At 37.6% G+C, this 19,553-nt stretch overlaps 1 protein-coding gene across 1 annotated transcript in view; it reads right to left on the reverse strand.

The window, feature by feature from the left end:
* LOC107094768 (voltage-dependent calcium channel subunit alpha-2/delta-3-like) overlaps positions 1-19,553 on the reverse strand; it is a 47,362-nt gene that overhangs the window by 16,973 nt on the left and 10,836 nt on the right. The window contains exons 6-15 of the mRNA XM_015390602.1: positions 14,123-14,285; positions 13,488-13,619; positions 11,764-11,824; positions 11,495-11,645; positions 9,929-10,003; positions 9,751-9,840; positions 6,973-7,086; positions 6,039-6,117; positions 2,025-2,158; positions 1,617-1,634 (exon numbers count right to left, since the gene is read on the reverse strand). Coding sequence (XP_015246088.1) covers positions 1,617-1,634; positions 2,025-2,158; positions 6,039-6,117; positions 6,973-7,086; positions 9,751-9,840; positions 9,929-10,003; positions 11,495-11,645; positions 11,764-11,824; positions 13,488-13,619; positions 14,123-14,285 — 1,017 coding nt within the window. The remainder of the gene's footprint in view (positions 1-1,616; positions 1,635-2,024; positions 2,159-6,038; positions 6,118-6,972; positions 7,087-9,750; positions 9,841-9,928; positions 10,004-11,494; positions 11,646-11,763; positions 11,825-13,487; positions 13,620-14,122; positions 14,286-19,553) is intronic.

Here is a 19,553-nt window from a genome sequence, read left to right on the forward strand (position 1 = left end):
CTTTCATACCTAGAAAAATGTTTCCGGGGGAATTTCAAAATCGTCCGGGATTTTGCTAAACTACAGTGCAGCACGCAGTCAAAACGCACCGGGCATTCGAACCGAGCCATTAGCTCAAGGGCTGGTCCGGGAACCCCGGCGGATGGGGGCAGGGAGGGACAAGCAACTGAACCCAAGCCCGGTGACGGTAGCCTGGACCTGAACATCCCCTCATTTCAATAAAAGAAGTTTAGCAAATCCTGCTTTGAACTGTTTAAAGATTTCCGGGTAAATTCCTTGGAACAAATGAACAGCTGAGCATCAAACTTTGCAGGGATCTTCTGATAGACAAAACTAATCCATGCCTGTTGAGTCTTCGGATCCTTGGGAAGACTGTGAAAAATTTCCCTTTTCACCGTGCAGCCTGGAATACTTCATTTACGCCCATGGTTCTGGCTCATTTTCAATAGAGAAACAGCTTGCTTTGTAATTCTTGTAGAAGTAACCCCAACTAAAGGCTAAACAGCTAAACTGGTGTCTTACATCTACGGATATTCATGTTCTTGGACCAGTGAACCAGTTGGCTGGTCTGTATGTAAATTTTAGGGTGTGACAAAAGTACAGGCCAGAACCAAATAAGGCACCATCCCCAAGTTTATGTCAACTCCAGGCTTTGTTTGGATTCAACCGTTTTAGGGTGGAAGTTTGGAATTGTAAGATTTGCAGAGAAAGGAGGAGTCAATGGGGTTTGAACTTATCTGTACGTCCATTTCACCCACTGAACTATTAATTATTAATTATCTATGACAATGTAAACTCGGTTTTGCATTGTATGACCCCTTTAATACATTATCCTCAATGAAATCTTAAAACCACTAAGCTTGCATTTATAACTGAACTATGTGTGGTAAGTTAGTGCATCTATTGTGTCTTTGTCTGTATCATTCATGTATGTTTGTGCCACAGACTGCATGTGCATAAAGCTGCAGCAAAAACACTTTGGGCTTCTACAAGTCAGCTTGACAAAATGAAGAATAGTGGACCCATAACCACAATACTGCAGACATTACTGGACAAATCATTCTGCTTTTGTCTACACAAACTGAATTCACACAAACATGAACACAAGTCAACATATGGATGGGAAACAATCTGCACCCCACCCCCCTCATCATCTCCACCTCTTCCTCCTCTTGGTCTCCCTTCCAATGTCAGTTTTATTATGGGCTTTAGGAGATAAAGTGCAATGATCCACAGAATGATGAATGGTGTGTCTAGGGTTGAGATACAACAGTACACACTCCAGAGGACAATCTCCTAACCATTTGTATGCGAGTTTTCATGTGTGTTTGACTGGATACACCATCTCCTAAGTTGAATAAAGAACAATACATGCTTCTGTCCTAAAAGAGTATCTCCAGACCTTACATTACATGGGGAGTATTGAAGAATGAAGTTTACATGTAATATTTCAAGCTCTAAAATTATTTTGCTTTAAACGTTATACTGTAGCTTACTTTTTCTGAATTTCTGAAGAAAAAAAAAAAACAGACAGAATTCCTTTTCACATCCTTCTGGACATAGCTTTTTGTCATTTTTAAGGAACAGATGATTTAAGTTTTAATCAAGAGATTTACCTTATGAGCATGGGAAAGCTGAAAAGGAAGAAAAAACACAGAGATTGAATTGTCAGTGAAAATGAAGCATGTTTGTGCCTTGAATATGTAGACACAGATGTAAAAAGGAAGGGGGGGATCCATGCAGATTAATGAAGCCAATAATTAGGAATTATTACAGAAGCGTAACCAATAATGATGAGAGAACAGATCCAGACATCGGCACTTTTCACTGTACACCACAGGCGCCTCCGAATACCATGTATCTCAAGATAACAACACCACAAATGCTATCTTAAGCTTATCAGGACAAATGTAAAACTCTAGAGGTAGTTCAAGCCTGCAGTAACACTAGATTACCAATGTATATAAAGGATATATCCTGGTAACACAGATGGCACTGGAGTTAATGCAGTTTGACATACTTACAGCACTGTCTGCGTACGCTTCGGTCCACACTGTATCGTGTTCATGATCAATAACCTTTGGACGGCTCATGACATGAAGATACCTCATCACGTTCTCCTGCACATCCGCTAGAGTGGAGATCTGACTAAAATACCCTGCAATGAAACACACACCCTTAAGCACAGTAAAGACTTTCATTTTGGTTAGAGTAACTCTTCTGATAAAGCTGCCCTATGTGTATTTGCACTCTCTGGCCTAATATAAGAATAACACATAGATATGTTTCTGAGATTAAGATGCATAGGGTCCAACAGAAGGGTGTTATCTTATAGATTGTGGATTGATGGTTTGACATCTAACCTTTGGAATGAAAAAAATTAAGAGTGAGATTAGTGGGGAAACTACTATAAAGGGGGTCTGGAACAGGATTACCAGTAACAAAAGCAAGCTCAAGAATACAAGACAAACCAATATGAACCATCTGGATTGATCACAGGAAAATTCATGACATTTGCTACCTCACATATAAATCTTAACAAGTTTAGGACTGCACAACATCAACGACACACAGAGTTAGTTTGTAAGCTCAACGACAATGTAAAAGATTACTCTGAAGGCCAATGCAAAGTCAGTAAGGATTGTCATCAAGTGCCAGAGATACTACTAATATCACAACTGTTCTGCATAGGTCCTTACCCATTCATCCCCATCGCCATAAAGAATGGCTAAAGACAATGGGTTGAGATTAAGCTATTTGCCAACATTTGGGGAAACAAGAATATAATAAAATTCAACTTTATTGTCATTACACTGTCACAAGTACAAAGCAAAGAAATTAGCTCTCTGCATTTAACCCATCTCCTTGGAGAGCATTGTGCTGCCATTGTGCGGTGCCTGGGGAGCAGTGTGGGGTTAAGGGTCTTGCTCAGGGACCAAGAGTGGCAGTCCGTGGCAGTGGGGCTTGAACTCAAAACCTCTGGAAAACAAGTGGATTGCCCTAACTACTAGGCCACCACTCCCTCAGGCATGATGTCTCTCTTTATCAAAGTTTACAGCAAGGGTACTGGTGTGGGTTTGATTAGACAAGGCCTTTATGGAATAGGAGTTTCTTTTGATATTTATCACCAAATATCCACTGGCAAATTGTGGCTGACAGCTACAAGTCCAACCATTGACCTGGCAGGGTTGACTTTTACAATCCTTACAGTAACAACAAGCCTTTGGGGGATTTCCTAGGATTATAGCGGATGCAAATAAATGGAGCAAGTGGAAGGGGTTTTTGTATGCACTCAAAGTTGTGTGGTATGAAATGCCCTGATCATCAGGCGAACAAATTTTTTTTTTTACCATTCATAAACAGTTTCTTATCCTTTGCAAGTACGTGTTTTACTACTATAAAATGTTCTTAAATTCAGGGCAACAAAACCTTTCAATTGCTCCCCTATTTAGTGGGCATCCAAAAAAGCACTACAAATAACTTTTTTAGGTTAAGATGAAGAGAATATTTTCATTGAATGTTTAAGCCACCTTGAATCAGACACCACCCTACGTCAGGGTACATATCCAAACCCACCACTGTAGCAGCACTGAATAAAAAGACTCCATGTTTGTCAAAGGTATAGTCAAGGATTTTCGTGAATTTTTTAAAAGACCCGCCCTCTCGACTTTTGAAAAAAAAAATGCAAGAGGGAACGCCTGCCTGCAAGAGCATGTATGAGCCCCCTTTTCCTTGTGCACTTTCTGTTTAAAAGCTGCTGTTTACATTGTATACAGAAGCTTACTTTGCAAAAGAAGATTTGCAATTTTTCCACTATGTCAGACTCACCACCGTTAAGGGAAAATGGGGACGAGCAAGTAGGAAGGCCTTACGTAAACATATCAGAATGATTTACAATTCGGAGGAATGCTTATTTTGATGATCCACCCGGAAAAAAAACACCCTTCACTATACCTTTAAAGGGGTCATTGAATTAAAAACCGAGTTGTCATAGAGGAAGAATGATAATTCAGTGGGTGAAATGGACTTACAGGGAAGTTTAAACCCCATTGACACCTCCTTTTTCTGCAAATCTCACAATTCTAAACTTCAACCATAAAATGGGCGAATCCAAATGAAGCCCCATGTTGATGTAAACTCGGGGATGTTGCCTTATTTGAGGCATTGAAGTGCAATTGAAGTGTCGACTGCCGGGTTGCTGAATGGACCGGACCTCAGCAGAGAGAAATGAGTCGTCCGTCCTCAGCCAGAAGAGGGGGGCTGGGGGCAAGTAATGCAAGCAGGGGGAAGCACGGGGCTGCCGGTGTCCAGGCTACCGTCAGTGGGTCGGATTTGGTCGCTCCGTCCCCTGCTGGTTCCCTGCCCCCGTCAGCCAGGGTTCCCAGACCAGCTCTGGAGCTGACGGCTCAGTTTGAATGCCCGGTGTGTTTTAAATATGTGCTGCAATGTAATTGACCAAAATCCTGGAAATTTTTTTAGGTATGAAAAGTTGGACATGTCTGGGAAAAAGAGGACGTCTGGTCAGCCTACTATATAACCAATTTCAATGTTTCAGTGAGTGAGTGCTTGTTGCTATAAAGCGTCTTTGCTCAGCAGCTTTGCTCATTGTGAACCAGCCAATAAGCGCACAGCTCTAAATATTCATGAACATAACATAAAAGGAAGAAAACCTGTTGTTTTATTCTAGAATTTTTAACCAGGCTGGCATTAGGGCTCATAGAACAGCAAATATGCCATTTTCAGCCCAACCAATGTTACACACCCTATTCAGAGACCTCAAGGACCAGCACCAAATACCCTATATAATCATTCTATGACCCCTTTAAAGACATGGAGTTTGTCACACATATAGCCCCATTTACACTACCCTCTGAAAACCGATCCGTATCGAGCTTAGGTTTATTTACACACCACGCTAGCACGGTTCCTCCCCTTCTAGTGGCGATCTATGGTACTACTGCTCTCTAGGGGTAAACAAGGAAACCTACATGGCGGCACTGTAACATTCACAAAGTTATGTTTTGTTATCATTGTGATATTTTGTTGTTTGCTGGGAGTCAGGTGAAGAAGGCAGCCTTTGGTGAATTTACAGAGTCAGCTTTTGGGAAGTGATACGTCAAACAATAGTCTAATCAGGGCTTACAGATGCAGGAAACAATGATGGACTTTGAGGCTCATCACACTGGAAATTATGTGGCACGGTAGGAAAGCTTGTATTGTTATGATTGTCTGCAGTTTGTTGAAGTTTTAGTTGATTACGGAGGCTGACTGTAAGGAGATGACGCGGTCTGCTCATGCACTCTTTGTTATCTGAGAACCGAGCCTGAACTGAAACCAGCCGAACCCTACTGATGAACCACCAGTTTTGTGCGTTTCGGTAGTGTCTGGTGCGATTCTGTTCAGCTTTGCATGCCAGTTACCATGTTCGGACCAATCTTGGCATGGTTTGAAAACGGTAGTGTAAATGAGGCATGTGTGTTACTTTTTCTACTATGTTACTGCCCCATTGTCACCCTTAATGTTAAACATTAAATTGGTCCATTCTGTTGCTGGATCCCAGTGTATTAGCTTAGAGTAGCAAGGAAATAATTTGACTTGTAGTCAGCTCCTACTGCTTCTGACACTGTCTCACACTGGACATGTGAGATTATTTCGCAGAGGACGTCTGTCAGGGAAAAGGGATTCGCTGCTTGTCATTCTACAATCCCTCTGTGATCTGTTTCCCCGGCTCTGACTTTCCCATTCAGAGAGCACTCATCCAAAGCGATGACACATGGCAGCCATCAGCAGTGAGCAGTCGAGAAGTAGACAGTGACAGGAAGAGGGATTAGAGCAGATTGAACTCTGACCCTGCCCCCCATTCAAGTGACACTTCACTGCCTCTTGGCAGACAACTGAACCAGACCATGCAGACACACACATAGATGTTATAAATGTAAAACAGAAAACCACACTGATTTCCACTTATCTTTCAGCTATCATATACATGCATACAAATTAAAAAGCATTTTGAAATTGTTAATTAAAAAGTCCCCAACCTTTGTTGGCACAAGCCATCCATTTCAGATTATCTGCAAATGCAGACTCCCGTCCAATCAGGTAGGGGAATATTCGCACCTGTGAAGAGAACACAGACATGACAACAAATCAATAATTAAACAATTGAAAATATTGTGTCATTTCATAAACTTTTTTCTTCAGCTTATCTTTTATTAAGTAACTTTGTGTGTATTGTTCTTATATTCTTTAGTCCTTGCTGCAGTTAAATAAACACATTTTCCTTTTGTAGAGGTCTTTGGATGAGGGCATGAGCCGCTGTCCCTTTGGGGAACATGCTGTGACATGCTGCCAGGCCTGCACGGCTCATTGGCTCCAGATGCTTTACTAAGCATAAAGCATATAGAACACACTGAAGGGCTGCCATGTAAGAGCCTAGAGGGTTTATGGACCAGGTGGGGGTTGTGGTGCCATAGACTGCCTTGTGCTCTGCCAAACCCCGTCAAATCACATCAGTTAAAAAGGATTCAACAAAGGCTTACGCTTTTGCTATTGTTGTACTGTGAATACTGCAGTAGCTGAATTGATTTCAATTGCCTTCAGATTATACAAATGTCTTCATCTGACTGAAGAGCTCTGCAGCGGTGTGTAAGCTTCTAGATGGAGCCCTGTCCTGGAAAGTTGTTAATTTGCCATGCTTCATTCGAATAAAACACAAAATGAGAAAATTTTGTTTTAATGCATCAACATATTGAGAAGGGGGGAAAAACATTCTGACATACATTTTACATTACAGAGTAGTAATGAAGTAAGAAACCAATTCATCACTACATCAGACAGGAGCTGCGGCTGGCATGAAGTATTAAAATGTACATTTATTACTGATGCAAAAAAACTGCAGAACAAGCAGAAAGGTGAGGAAAAAAACACTATGGAGAGTTTTAAAAGAAGAGAAAAAAAGTTGCCAGGACTTACTTTTCTGTCTGGCCAGTTGTACTTCTCAAAAACATCATCGTACATCTTTGTTGCTCCATCCGTCACGAGCATGATGGCCTGACTGCACACGCTGCCTCGTCCTGTCTGATTAAACTAAAGGAGGGAGAAACAAATAATAGCCACATTAGTTTCCTTTTCCTCTCCATTGTGATCAAAGTTTGCCCTGATGCCGGCAATGTACAGCAATACAATAGGTGACACTTTGTTTTAAGTTATCATGAATAATGGGGCATACTTCCTTCTGACCCCAGAAGATGCAGTGCAGTAATTAACTGGTTTATTGACCTGTAGAAATCTGAATACAGAGACAAAGGGGCACACAGTGACATAATCACAGGATAAGTCCTGCTGAGCTCATCTGCTCTTGAATCACACAGAATGAAAGACTACTCAAGTCAGTGACGCACACATAAACACAACTTACAAAACAATATAAGATTAATGCACTTTTGTTAAGTTGAATTAGTCAGTTATTTATATATTAAGCTGAAATTTGTAATATCATTCCTATATAAGATAGGTGGTTAGGCATAAAAATCTCACATAATGCCTGTTACCACTATGACAAAAAAATGCTAATTGGCTCCTCCTGTACAGGTCCATTAATAGAGAGGTGGCTACAAGTCCAGACACTGTTACAGTGCTGTGAAATATAGTTACAGCATTACTGTTTTGTTCTTTTTTTTTTGTCTCACTTAAGCATTTCAGATAATCAAATAAAGTCATCATAAGACAAAGGTAATAGTGTCTCAAGAACAACCTTCAATTAACTTATTTTTTAGTTCAGTTTCCCATGTTACACACAGGCTACCTTGCCTTCAGAATAAGGCACACACTTAAATAGCATCAGATGACATGAAGAAGGCTAAAAAATCTTAAAAGCAATAAATCATTCCCCATTCTAGATGTGATGGAAGGAAAGATTAGAAGCAGAGCCATTTATAGAGGTGAAGATATTGCATCGAAGATAAAATATGCAAGTCATTTCTGACTTTATAATGTTGTGTACCTTATATGCACCCTGTGTACTTTTATTACCCAGACCTGAAGGGTATGACTTCCAACAAGCAGAGAAGAGACAAAAAAAGTGTGACAAGCTGTACAGATTGTGAAACTTTTTTACTGATTCAATCTCTAACATCAAAACACTTTAAAGTCAGAAAGCATCAATTTACTGTCTAATTTCCTTCTGGAGAAAAATTTAAACACTAAAAGTTAAATGAATGCTTTCTAAAATCATCAGCCCCAGTTAAGAATTACTGAACATGGTTTTCTGTTACAAATTAACCATAAGAGTATGACAATGGATGTTATCAAACATCATAAAGAGCTGAATCATCTGCTAATTTGATTTACTCTGGGAGCTGACGCGATTAAATGTCTTAAGGGATAAAGACTGGTGGAAATGATGGACCATTCAGCAAATTACTCTTAGGCAGCTGAAGAAATTATTGACAGACAGCAGTGTACAACTCCTCATAAATACAATCTCTTCCTAATGAACTGCATGAGGTCTACAGACTATTACAGGGCTCTTATCTGAGAATGGAGCATTTTTGTCAAATCTGGATTCATAAGAATGTTTTCATATTTATGTTAATAAGATCTAGTGGTTTGAATATCTGTTTATGTTTCAGTAAGTTTTTTTTCCTAATTTGCCAAATTAGAGGGACAAACAGATTTGAGCAAATCTGAAAGGTGTGGCATGCTTCCGTGTTCAGGGATGTCATTGCTATGATATCCCTAGAATCCCTCCTAAATACATTGTGGTAACATCGAGACAAATTGTCAAACAGTACTACTACTACTGTAGTACAACAATAGTTTTGCAATAAATAACTTACATTATTTGGTTAATATTCATAAAAACTGCAGTGATACACTCACAAACAACACAATATTAATTTTGTCATTCATTTATTACATTCTCCAGTTGTCTCTTAAGACATAGCAAACTGGGTATCCCTGCAATTGTGTGTTTCAGCAGCAGGCTACATGCTACCTGATCACCATATTCATGGCTGAGCTTTAATTATTCTAACAAGAGCAGAGGTAAAGCTGTGCTCCCTCAGCTTCTGCGGTTCAGGCCACAGCTCATCTGAAAGCAGGGAGATAAAAGAAGTGCAGCTTGGCTCCTGGCTTTATCTCGTCTGTGTTCTAATCAGCAGCAGTATTAATCATTGGCATTAATTAGAGCCATTAATCACTCTTCAGAATAGATGTGTCTGTATTTAGAGAGTGGAATAGGGGATCGAAATGAAGCATTTCAAAGGGAGAATGCCTGACCATTTTTCATTGCAGTGTGCTACTGTTTATGAAATCGTGTTTTTCTTTTGTGGTGTTTTTTACGACTGTTTTTGTCCTGGTTACTTTTCTAAATGAGCTTTAAAATCTCCATGGGTCTGTTCTCGGCAAAAAATAATAAAAAAAGTGATAAAAGATATTAATGATTTAGCAGTGAATGGCTTCTGTCAAAAAAAAAAGTCTAAATATTAAAGTTTGACAGCCGTTATGACTATCTCAATCTTTCAACCAAAGAGAAACTGAAACTGTTTGTTGCACTTGATCAGTCTGTTGTTTGTTTTTTGTTTTTTGTTTTTTTTTTTCAGTAACATATGACTAATAATCCAACAATATTAAACAGTAAATAACAAAAAGACCTGTTTGGCATGCCCTGTTTGACTCCAGTTTTAAAACAACAGAAATTTTTTTGAAGAGCGTCTATATTAAACTGACGGAAAGTGCATAGAAACCTACATCATTCAGGATTGTGAAGGCCTCGGTCAGAGCTTCGCCCAGCAGCCCGATTCCTTTGGCAAACAACTTATCCAGATGTTCACGGAAATGCTGATAGATAGTAATTAAAACAATTATTTTAAACACCACAATTTCATGAAGCAATAAGTCTGGAAAGATAATTTTATTTGGAACTCACATCTTTGTTGGTTGTGTCAGCCCGGACCAGCGTACCATTCAAACAAGGCTCTACATAGTGGATCTCCTGATTGTACTGTGGATAAATAATTAATAATAAAGTTAAACTTTGTGTTCCAAAAGGGTTTATATCTCTTCAATTTTTTGTAACTTAGTTCTGTTATATCCAAAAACTTTGACCTACTTTTTTGGGCTTTAATGTGATAGACACAAATAAGTAAATAATTGTAAAATAAAAATAATGATTTAGATTGCCTTTAAATTCTTTTACCATACTATCTATTAACTCTGCTGTGCATTTGTCTTCAGTCACTCAGAGAAGAACCTTTAACTGCGATTACAGCTGCAGCTCTTTGCGTCTCGGCTTTGCATGTCTAAAGCCTGAACTGCCTGAGACATAAACAAAACTATTTCATTATAGCTCCGGCTGCATGTTTGGAATTACTTCCTGCTAGAAGAACCTCCATCTTTTTTTTCTTTTTTTTTTCGAAATTCTGATTTTCCACCTTTGTTTCCCTATATCTAATTATATTCACATGTCAATTTATTTTGCTGCCCCTTTTAAAATGAAATAACTCTACATCATGATGCTGCAGCCATGTTTCAATGAAGAGATTATGTGTCCGGGGTGACATGCAGTGTTATCTTCAGAAGTTTGCATGTTGTTCAGATAGTTGATATAATCTAATCAGAGCAGTTGGTTCCACATTTGCTGTGTCATTAAATGGTTTGTGGCAACAACAAAAAAAGAATTCTTATGACTTTCTTCAGTTAAACATCCTTGCTTAAAGGATATATTTATTTAATGAAAAACCAATAGTTTTTTCTGATTAATGCATTTTGGCAACTCCTTTATTATTTCTACAGGCCAAACAGCCACCTCTTTAAATGGAAAAATTCCTCTTCCCTGCATTGAGGTTGTGTTTAGCTGGATGAACATCACTTGAAATATTTTCATGTTGCAATAAAAAATGGCCAATCTCTCTGTTTTTCAAGACTGTCTCCTTAAATATATGTACATACACAGCAACTTAAATAAAATATCTGGTCTGTAACTCAATCATTAATCACACAATCTCAGTAATGGGATTTAACTTCATAAACTATTGGCACCCATGGTCTCCATTACAGTGATAAAACAGTGCTTCCTGAAATGTTGGAATTTTGTTTAACCATCCACTAAGTATGCTTTAAATTCTCTAAAATTACTTTATTCCGGACCTATCTGCTGTGTTCCATGGTCATACAATTTTTAAAGACAATTTGATGGATTTTATATGGGAAAGTGAGATGAGGAAAAGGGAGGAATACAAATGCATGCAGCACCTTTTATGATTTTGTAAAGTATAGGGAAAACTATATTTTCTTCCTCACAATTATTGATTGTTTGTGTTTGTTTATCACATAAACTCTCAAACAAAATACAGGAAAGTTTGTGATTATAACTTGACAAAATGTAAAAAATTAAAGGTTGGATTTTGCAAGACACTGTACAGAAACCCTAAGACCTTTTTTTATTGTACATAGCAGACAAAACAATAAATAGCCTGTAAATTTGAAAACATACAGCAATGATGTTAAAGAAGTCATCATCTCCCAGTGTGTCTAAAATGGAGGAAACCGTCTGCCTGGCAATGGTCAGCCTAAGGCCCTTCATGCTCCCACTAACATCTACTAAGATCACCACATCTTTTGGAGACGTAGCTGCCTGGATGTACCTGTGGGGTGGAGTTTAATTAAACACCTTATCAGAACATTACAGCAAAAAGAGAACTAATAAAATTTGAATAATGTCCTGTACAGTCTGCTTGAAAGGATGACCTTTTAAACCCTTACCACTTCCGATTCCTGCAGTCAAAGCCAATGACACCGTGCTCATCCGGGTGCCACTTTACTCCTTGAGGAGAAATTAAAGGGTAAATTTACAGCAAAACTGAAAAATAAATTGAGATTATTTCACGAAACAGAAAACAAATGCAAAGGGAATCTCTTTAGCTGTCTATGGTTCATAAACAATACATAAATGTGCTTTAAGTCTCAAGCTTTAAAAAAAATGCTAAATAAAATAACAACAATAGAAAAAATTTACATTGTTTAAAGCAGCAACTCTTAAACATTTTAAACTGCAGCCACAGCTTTTTAATAATCTTTAGGCCCAATGAACATGACTTTTTAAAACATACTTTAAACATAAAGTAATTTTGAAATACATGTATGCCAATAGCATATCTAAACATTTAACATTTAAATATATGTAGGTATTAACAGATTATTTTAGCAGCAAAACCCAAATCTTTTAACCCAAAGTTTCAGTTAACACCAGAATCAGAATCAGAATCTCTTATTATATATGCACCACAATAAACTGTGCATTCATGCTTTCCCTTTAAGACCAGAGTGGGGCCAGCTATCTTCAGTAGCATTGGACAAAACAGACCCCAGTCTATATGGGCAATAGAGAGATACAGAACATGCAACCATGCTTCCAATCATGTATTCACTATAAGTGCAGTCTACAGAGTCTTAACCTAGTATGTATGCCAAGTAAGACAATAATGCTGTCCAGATGACTTTACAATCTAAACAAAACAAGAAACATCAACAGAAAAATAAAGCATCCCTTTCAAAGTAAAAATGTTGTGTTACGGACTGTAGAATGTAATCTCTTTGTAAGGCATACTGCCCGCTAACAACCAGGCAAGGGAACAGCCAATCTAGGGCCCTACAAGGATTCACAGAGTGGATTGATAGACTCCAACTAGAGATATCAGTAAACCTACTTTTTAAAACGGGCCTCAGTTCTTCAACTAAAGGGACAAACTACAAAATGGCAAGAAAATTCTAGAAGTGAAAGCAGGGGTTTGTATGAACAACAGAAAGACTAATGAACAGCAATAGGGTTCTGTTATATTATGTTTTGTTTTTCAACCTCCTTCTGCCATAGTGCATTCTTTATTTCTTTATTAGTGTTAAGGCATGATCTGTAATAAGAATTTACATAAAAAGGCTGCTGTGTTTCTAAGAATAGGTGCACACTCATACAAAATTGTACGCCAGCTTTGAATATTAACTGTATAATCAATTTGTTTATTTATTTGTTTTAAAGTAACAGTAAAACCTTGTTTTACACACCATACATTTGTATAAATTAAATAAAATCTTTTCACTGGAACCATAGTAGCACCTCTCCTCGTTCAGGAAACAGAGGGTTGTTCCTTTAGTGACTGCAGACTACCACTGACAAATTCTGATTAATTACAGTCTGTTTAAATGCATCCTCTCTGATGGTCTGTAAAATTACAACATTAGCCAAATTACCCCTTTAGAAACCCTAAATCATTTGTTCTGATCAGTTTTTTTTCCCATTTTACAGCAGTGACATCTCCCATAGGACAAATCTCCCTTTCCTTCCCCATCTCAATCCAACACACACAAATATATACAGTTAATGCTTATAAGAATATGCATCTTCAGTTTTAGAAAATGCTTTAAATTTTCAACAAAAATCGCTGTAGAAACCAATACAGCACTGAAGCATAAAGAAAGAAAATAACTCTCACCAGGGTACTGCCTGAAGAAGCCTTTCGCACTTCCAAAGTACTGCCAGATCAGTGTTGGATCTCTTTCAAAGTTTTCCACAAAGACTTTGTTCAAGGCCTCGGACCAGTAAACCCCATTGACGATATCTGGGTCTAAGGAGGTGGACACAGAGACAGAGAAACAAACAGGTGAATTAAATGTTGATAATGCAACCATCTTGGTCACCATTATTGAATGCGTGATTGACCTTTATCCCTTATTGACTTTTTCTAAAGCCAACACAATGGCTGCCTCTAAATCATCCCCTCCCCTCCGGCTGCTAGACGAGCCTCTCTTTGTGCAGAGAGCAGAGTTATAGGGAGTCTATTTGAGCCAAACAAAAGCCACCCAGGCAATGTGACAACAAGAAGCGACTGAGCAGCTACCGTATGAACAACATCTTTACAGAAAGCTTTGCCTTTATGTCTGGGCTGATATCGATCGCCCGACTTCACTTCCCACAGCCTGTGACACTGATACAGCTCCAGCTACCATTCCTTACTTCACCACTCACTTATCCTTTGCCATCTCCCCATTTTCTTCATCAGCTTCCTGCACTGTAGGTAAACAACTCTAATACCACCTTGTCTCTCAGGCATGAAACAGGACTTCTCACCTTTGTTGTACATGTTGGTGGGCACCTGCACCACACTGAGGCTCAGGTTGACTGAAAGGTTGTTGAAATGGTCATTTGGCTCTAGGATGAACTCTCCTCCAAGCTCCACGTTGTTGCCCTCCTCGTCCACCTCATTGATCAGCACAGCATTGAAGTACTCATACTAGAATAAAAAGAAAGGAATGTAGACCACGTAAAACATGAAGACAGAGCAAGAGCCTGTTTAATGAATAGTTTGTTGATGTAGGAGGACTTCCAAAGAGAAAAATCTTGTTAATGAGGATTTAAGAAGTGCAAACATCCTTATTTTAATTTCTATAATTAAAAATAAATACAAACAAAAAGACGTGTAACAGTAGTGAAATATATAATAATTAGATATAATAATTAGATAAAGCTCTGATATTGTATCTCATAATTAGGAAAGTTTGTAAAATAGTCATATGAAAGATAAGTGAGAAAATAGCCCTCTATTAATTGAGATTAAGGTAAAGGTACTGACTCAGAAAATTTGTGTACAGTTGATGGGACAATGGATTTTTTGGCAGACTCTTTCAGTGAGTATACTGTAGCAGCACAAAATTATCTTTTTGTTATTGTTTAAGCCCTAGCTATAGAAAGAACAGATTATATCTATAGAAACTGTTTTCACTTGCTTAAATTATGAAGAAAATAAAACTGAATTGAATTCTTTTAAGATTTTGTATATATCATTTATTTATATGTATAAGAAAGAATAAACACAAACTGTGGAGGTTTTGAGTCAAAAAAATGAAAAAACTATGCATATATTTCAATTGTATTGAATCCAGTTAAATGATTACCAAACTCTGCAATATGTTGATTGTGTTGCTCATTCATATTAGCAATACTTGATGTAAATTCAAGTTTAATATCATGTTTTACATTAAAATTAGCCAAAATTTACTTTGCTGTGTTAAATGGTTAATTTTTATGCGTAAAAATTACAAAATATATATTTCTTCTTTAACTGGTCCATACATCAGGCTGTTGTTTTAAATAAGGATTTTTTTCTTAATCTGTGCTACCTGGTTAGATAAAAGCCAAGGTTAGTGCCTTTGCCTCTAAGCCGGGTTAAAATTTTAACTGTAACTTTTTGACACATTGTTGTTAATGATTTTTCTTTTTCTGGATGCTTAAGTTTATTACTAAAATCTAGAGACATGTGTGTCAAGTTTCCCAACTGCCTTAAGCTATGAGTTTGAGGATTGACTCCTGTTTCTGTGTTGTCCTATTGATGGATTGGTAACCTGTCCAGGGCGTTGCTGCTGCCAAAAACAGGCAGCAGCAACATCAAGATCCTGAACAGGATCTGGCAGGCATGAAAAAACTGTTCTTTATCGTAACACCTTCTTTGAGCTGCAGACCATAGAATTTTTTTTCAGCTCATTTAAATAAATACTAAAACGCATTCATTTTAAACTTGAGAACCTACAGTGGCATCTGCAGTAAATAATGATAGAACATATTAATAATTATCTACTGTTCAAAAGTTAGGGATAACTTGCAGAGTCGTAGAACATTGAAGTTAAAATAGCGAAGAAAAACATATTCTACTATTGGAAACTGCAAGTAGAGAAAAATATTATGGAATGATGGTTCTTTTTATTAGGTATTCAAATTAACAGAGTGTTTGGGAGACGCAGAAGGAACTAAATGGCAACTGCAATATCAGTGCCTCATACTGAATGTCAAGCATAATGAAGGCACAAGATGATCTCACAAAGTTTTATAACATGAAAAATCTGAAGAATTGCTAGGCACCTTAATCCTTGGGGGCTATCAGAAAGTTTATGGAATGTTATATCATACTCTATGGAAAGCACTTCACCTTGGAAAATTGTATCCAACAGCAGAGGAATCTAAAACTGAAATATACCTAAAATGTGTCTGCAGTATTTAAAGGGTAAAAAGGCACCCAGGAGACACTGACAACAACAAAGTGGCTGTCACATTTAGAAGATTTTAACCCTGTTGACCTGATGTGGGAACTGCCTGACTATACGGTACATAGAAAGACAAGTTACCCTATGATCGTTTCTCTAAAAGGCAGTAAAGGCAGATTAATTTACAAAAGAATAGCAGTTCATTTTAAGTCTGCCAAACTTTACGTGCATTTCTCCTATTGTCTGCGGTTGATTGAAAGGCAGTTTAAGAAACACTTTGAAAGTTTCCAACAAGACGTTTGGACATATGTGATGAAATGCTGTTAAAGTGAATGATAGGCATTAGTTTCATATTTTTTAGTTGCTTCTTGAGAGAGATAAAGTAACTCTGGTTCAAATGTTTTTCATCATGATGAGTAAACCTGTTCCTGTTAATTTTCCTCAATGACATTGTGAGTGTTAAGTTGATAACATAAAACTGCAGACCAAAATTTGATTTTAGGTGACACTAAATTAGCTGACTTCAACAGTTCAGCAGTCTAGCAGCCTGTCTACATCCTTCCTGTATCCTAGCTAAATTTCATTTTTGTGTTCTTAAAAGATGAAGTCCTAAGGTGCTACAACTCAACATGGTAATTATATTAAAAAAATCTTTTCATTTTCTGCATTTATTAATTTGACTGTTGAAAAATATGTGTTTCCATAAAAAACAATAAGAATTTGGGGGGTTTACATTACATTTTAGCAGGGGTGTAGTAGGAACCATTTCACTCTAAGAAATTGAGCAAAGTTAATGTGGTTTAATTCCAAAAAAGTAAAAATATTTAAAAAAAAACACACACACACACACACATCAGGTTTAAACACAAAAAACAAGTGAAACCTCTGCCTTATATTGTGTTGAATATGGCACAACTAATTCTATTTGAGGATTTTATGTGACAGACCTACACAAATTAGCATATAACTGTGACAGAAAAATAAGCAGTAAAACATGGTCGTCAACATGTTTTACTGCAAAGTTTGTAAAGCATGTCAAATATATTTTCTGTCGTAATCCAAAGTACTTATTTTGATACCCCTGAAACAAAACTTGCAAAGGGTTTCTACAGGAATAAAGCATTAGTAACAATGATTTACATTTATTCATATCAGAAATTAAACTATTCTCTTAAAGCTTTAGAAGTTTGTTGGATAACGTTAGTGAACAAATATAAAATATATCTGAGACATTTTCAGCAAGGTTAGGTGACTAATACCCAAAGTTAGGGCTGCTCAGTCCATCTTCACTAAATCACCAAGAATATAGCTTCACTGCGAGCCCACAATATGACTGTCCACATACATTAAGAGGAGAGAGTGAATCAGAGAAGCAGTTCAAAGCTCAGGTGAAAAAATTCTGTAAACAGGATAAAAATAACACTGCATATCCTGCAAAAATCCCCACCCTCATGGTGGAACTATCCTTGCATATTTCCTGCAGTGATATACGGACTATGAAACAGAATTAAAGTATATTGTGAGATGGAAAGACATTTTTTTTTAACTGTGGCATACACTGATCACAATTTTAACACACCATTTCTAAAGAGATGCTTTAAACCATCTCCTCTTACTTTATCATTACACTGTACTCTTAGTTTGTCTTAGAAAATCTTTTTTTATTATTATTATTTGGAAACATCAAAAGGTTTAAAAGGGTTGAATACTTCTGCAAGACATGCTGCATACGATGGAAAATTTTTAACTTCTAACTGGAACTTAACCATAGGTTGGTTCTATTGGACTCTACTCTTAAATTGGTCATGGGAATCCCTTTTGACATATCCAGTAAAGCAAAGGTTTTAATATCAAATTTTAATGCTCTCCCTAAGACATACAAAAAATTATACAGTTTTAGCATTATTTAATATTAATGATGTTAAGTAAAAAAATATCCAACAACAACACAGTCTGTTCACTTAAGGACTTTGGAGTGAGTAAATTAATCAAGAGCATTATCCTGCATGGGGAATATGTCACTGTAATAAGAAAACAATTTATTAATAATATAATTTAAGAAGAAAAGTATTTAAATATCACTTGTTAGACATTTTGTCTGCATATTTTCTATATTTATTAAAATGTACATATACATTTTTCATCAGTAATTTAATGTAAGAATGTATTGTGCTTTGAGAAAAGTGAGAAACTCGGTGCTTACAGTTTGCATGACCTGTCCTTCGCTGCCTCCTGCTGTACTAAAGGAATAACTCATCCTGTCTGAGCGGCCTCTCCGTGGCCTCTATTGTGCGCACCGAGAGAGGAAGGAAGAGGGAGATGGTTGGTAGATATGGGAGGAAGGGAGGGGGAGATGGCTGATGGACTCCACAGCATCAGTCTCAGGGGAGACTGAGCGGGCATCACCATCAAGCAGCCTCTGACAGCTCATACCACGCCTGAGCAGCTCTCTGACGAGCTGCAGCAGAGCTCAGAAAGGGGAAGGAGGAGCCTCAAAGGGCCACGGAGGGGAGGGGGGGAGACATGCACAATCAGCAGAAACTCAGTGCTGTATAGAGGCACGTTAACCACCAGGGTTATTACTGTGGAGCAGGCCGTGGGAGTGGGACACTGCAGTTCTCCGAGACGGCCCACTGATTCTTACAGCTTTGCAGTTAGCTGGAAGCCATGCTGCAGAGATGTGTCCTCCATTACAGACTGCAGGGGCCCCACTGTACAGCCAGGCTTATGGTGCCAAGGAAAGATCTTTCTGAGCTCCTCTTGGCACTATTAGGTTCACAATTTGCACAGAATCATCCTTTTAAGATGAACCAAATACACAGTTGCCTGCAGTTTTCAAATTGCGAAAAAAAAAGCAGTTTATGGGAAAAATAAAAGTGGTTTCTTGATTGTTTTTGCTTTAAAATGTATTGATTGTATCATGTTTTGTTCGAGCCCACTTTAAAAAAAAAATATAAAATTCTTTATAAAACCACATTTAATTTCTTACATATTCCTTTCGAGTTATGGTTCAACATTTAACAGCTTGGCTTGTGCCAAACTGGAAAATTTATTATGGCTTGCTTTTGAGGTCTGCTTTTCTTCTTGCCGCTTTTATTTAAAGGCCAGATTTCTACACAGTTAGTTTTCCTGTCCAAAAATTACTCACCAGAGTTGGGGGTTCTCTATTGTTCCTAAATGGTTTCCATAAGCCTCTTGGCTGCTTTTCTGATGGACAATGTATCTGTCAAAGCTGCCAGTTTTGGTTTACAGTTGTGTCATACTACATCTTCTGCTAAATGATGGATTGAACATTTCTCCATGAAATGTTCAAAACGTGAAATGTTTTACAACTCATCCCTGCGGTGAACTTCTCTGCAGCTTTATCTGTAATCCGTTTACTTTGACTCTCCTGCTTCACTGTAATGTTCTCAAACAAAACTGAGAAGTATTTATAGAAAAATACATCTTATTGCAGTTATAGCACTGCAAAATACATATATATATATATATATATATATATATATATATATATATATATATAT

The sequence above is a fragment of the Cyprinodon variegatus genome, unplaced genomic scaffold (assembly GCF_000732505.1).
Source record: "Cyprinodon variegatus isolate N-32 unplaced genomic scaffold, C_variegatus-1.0 Scaffold505, whole genome shotgun sequence".
NCBI lineage: Eukaryota > Metazoa > Chordata > Actinopteri > Cyprinodontiformes > Cyprinodontidae > Cyprinodon > Cyprinodon variegatus.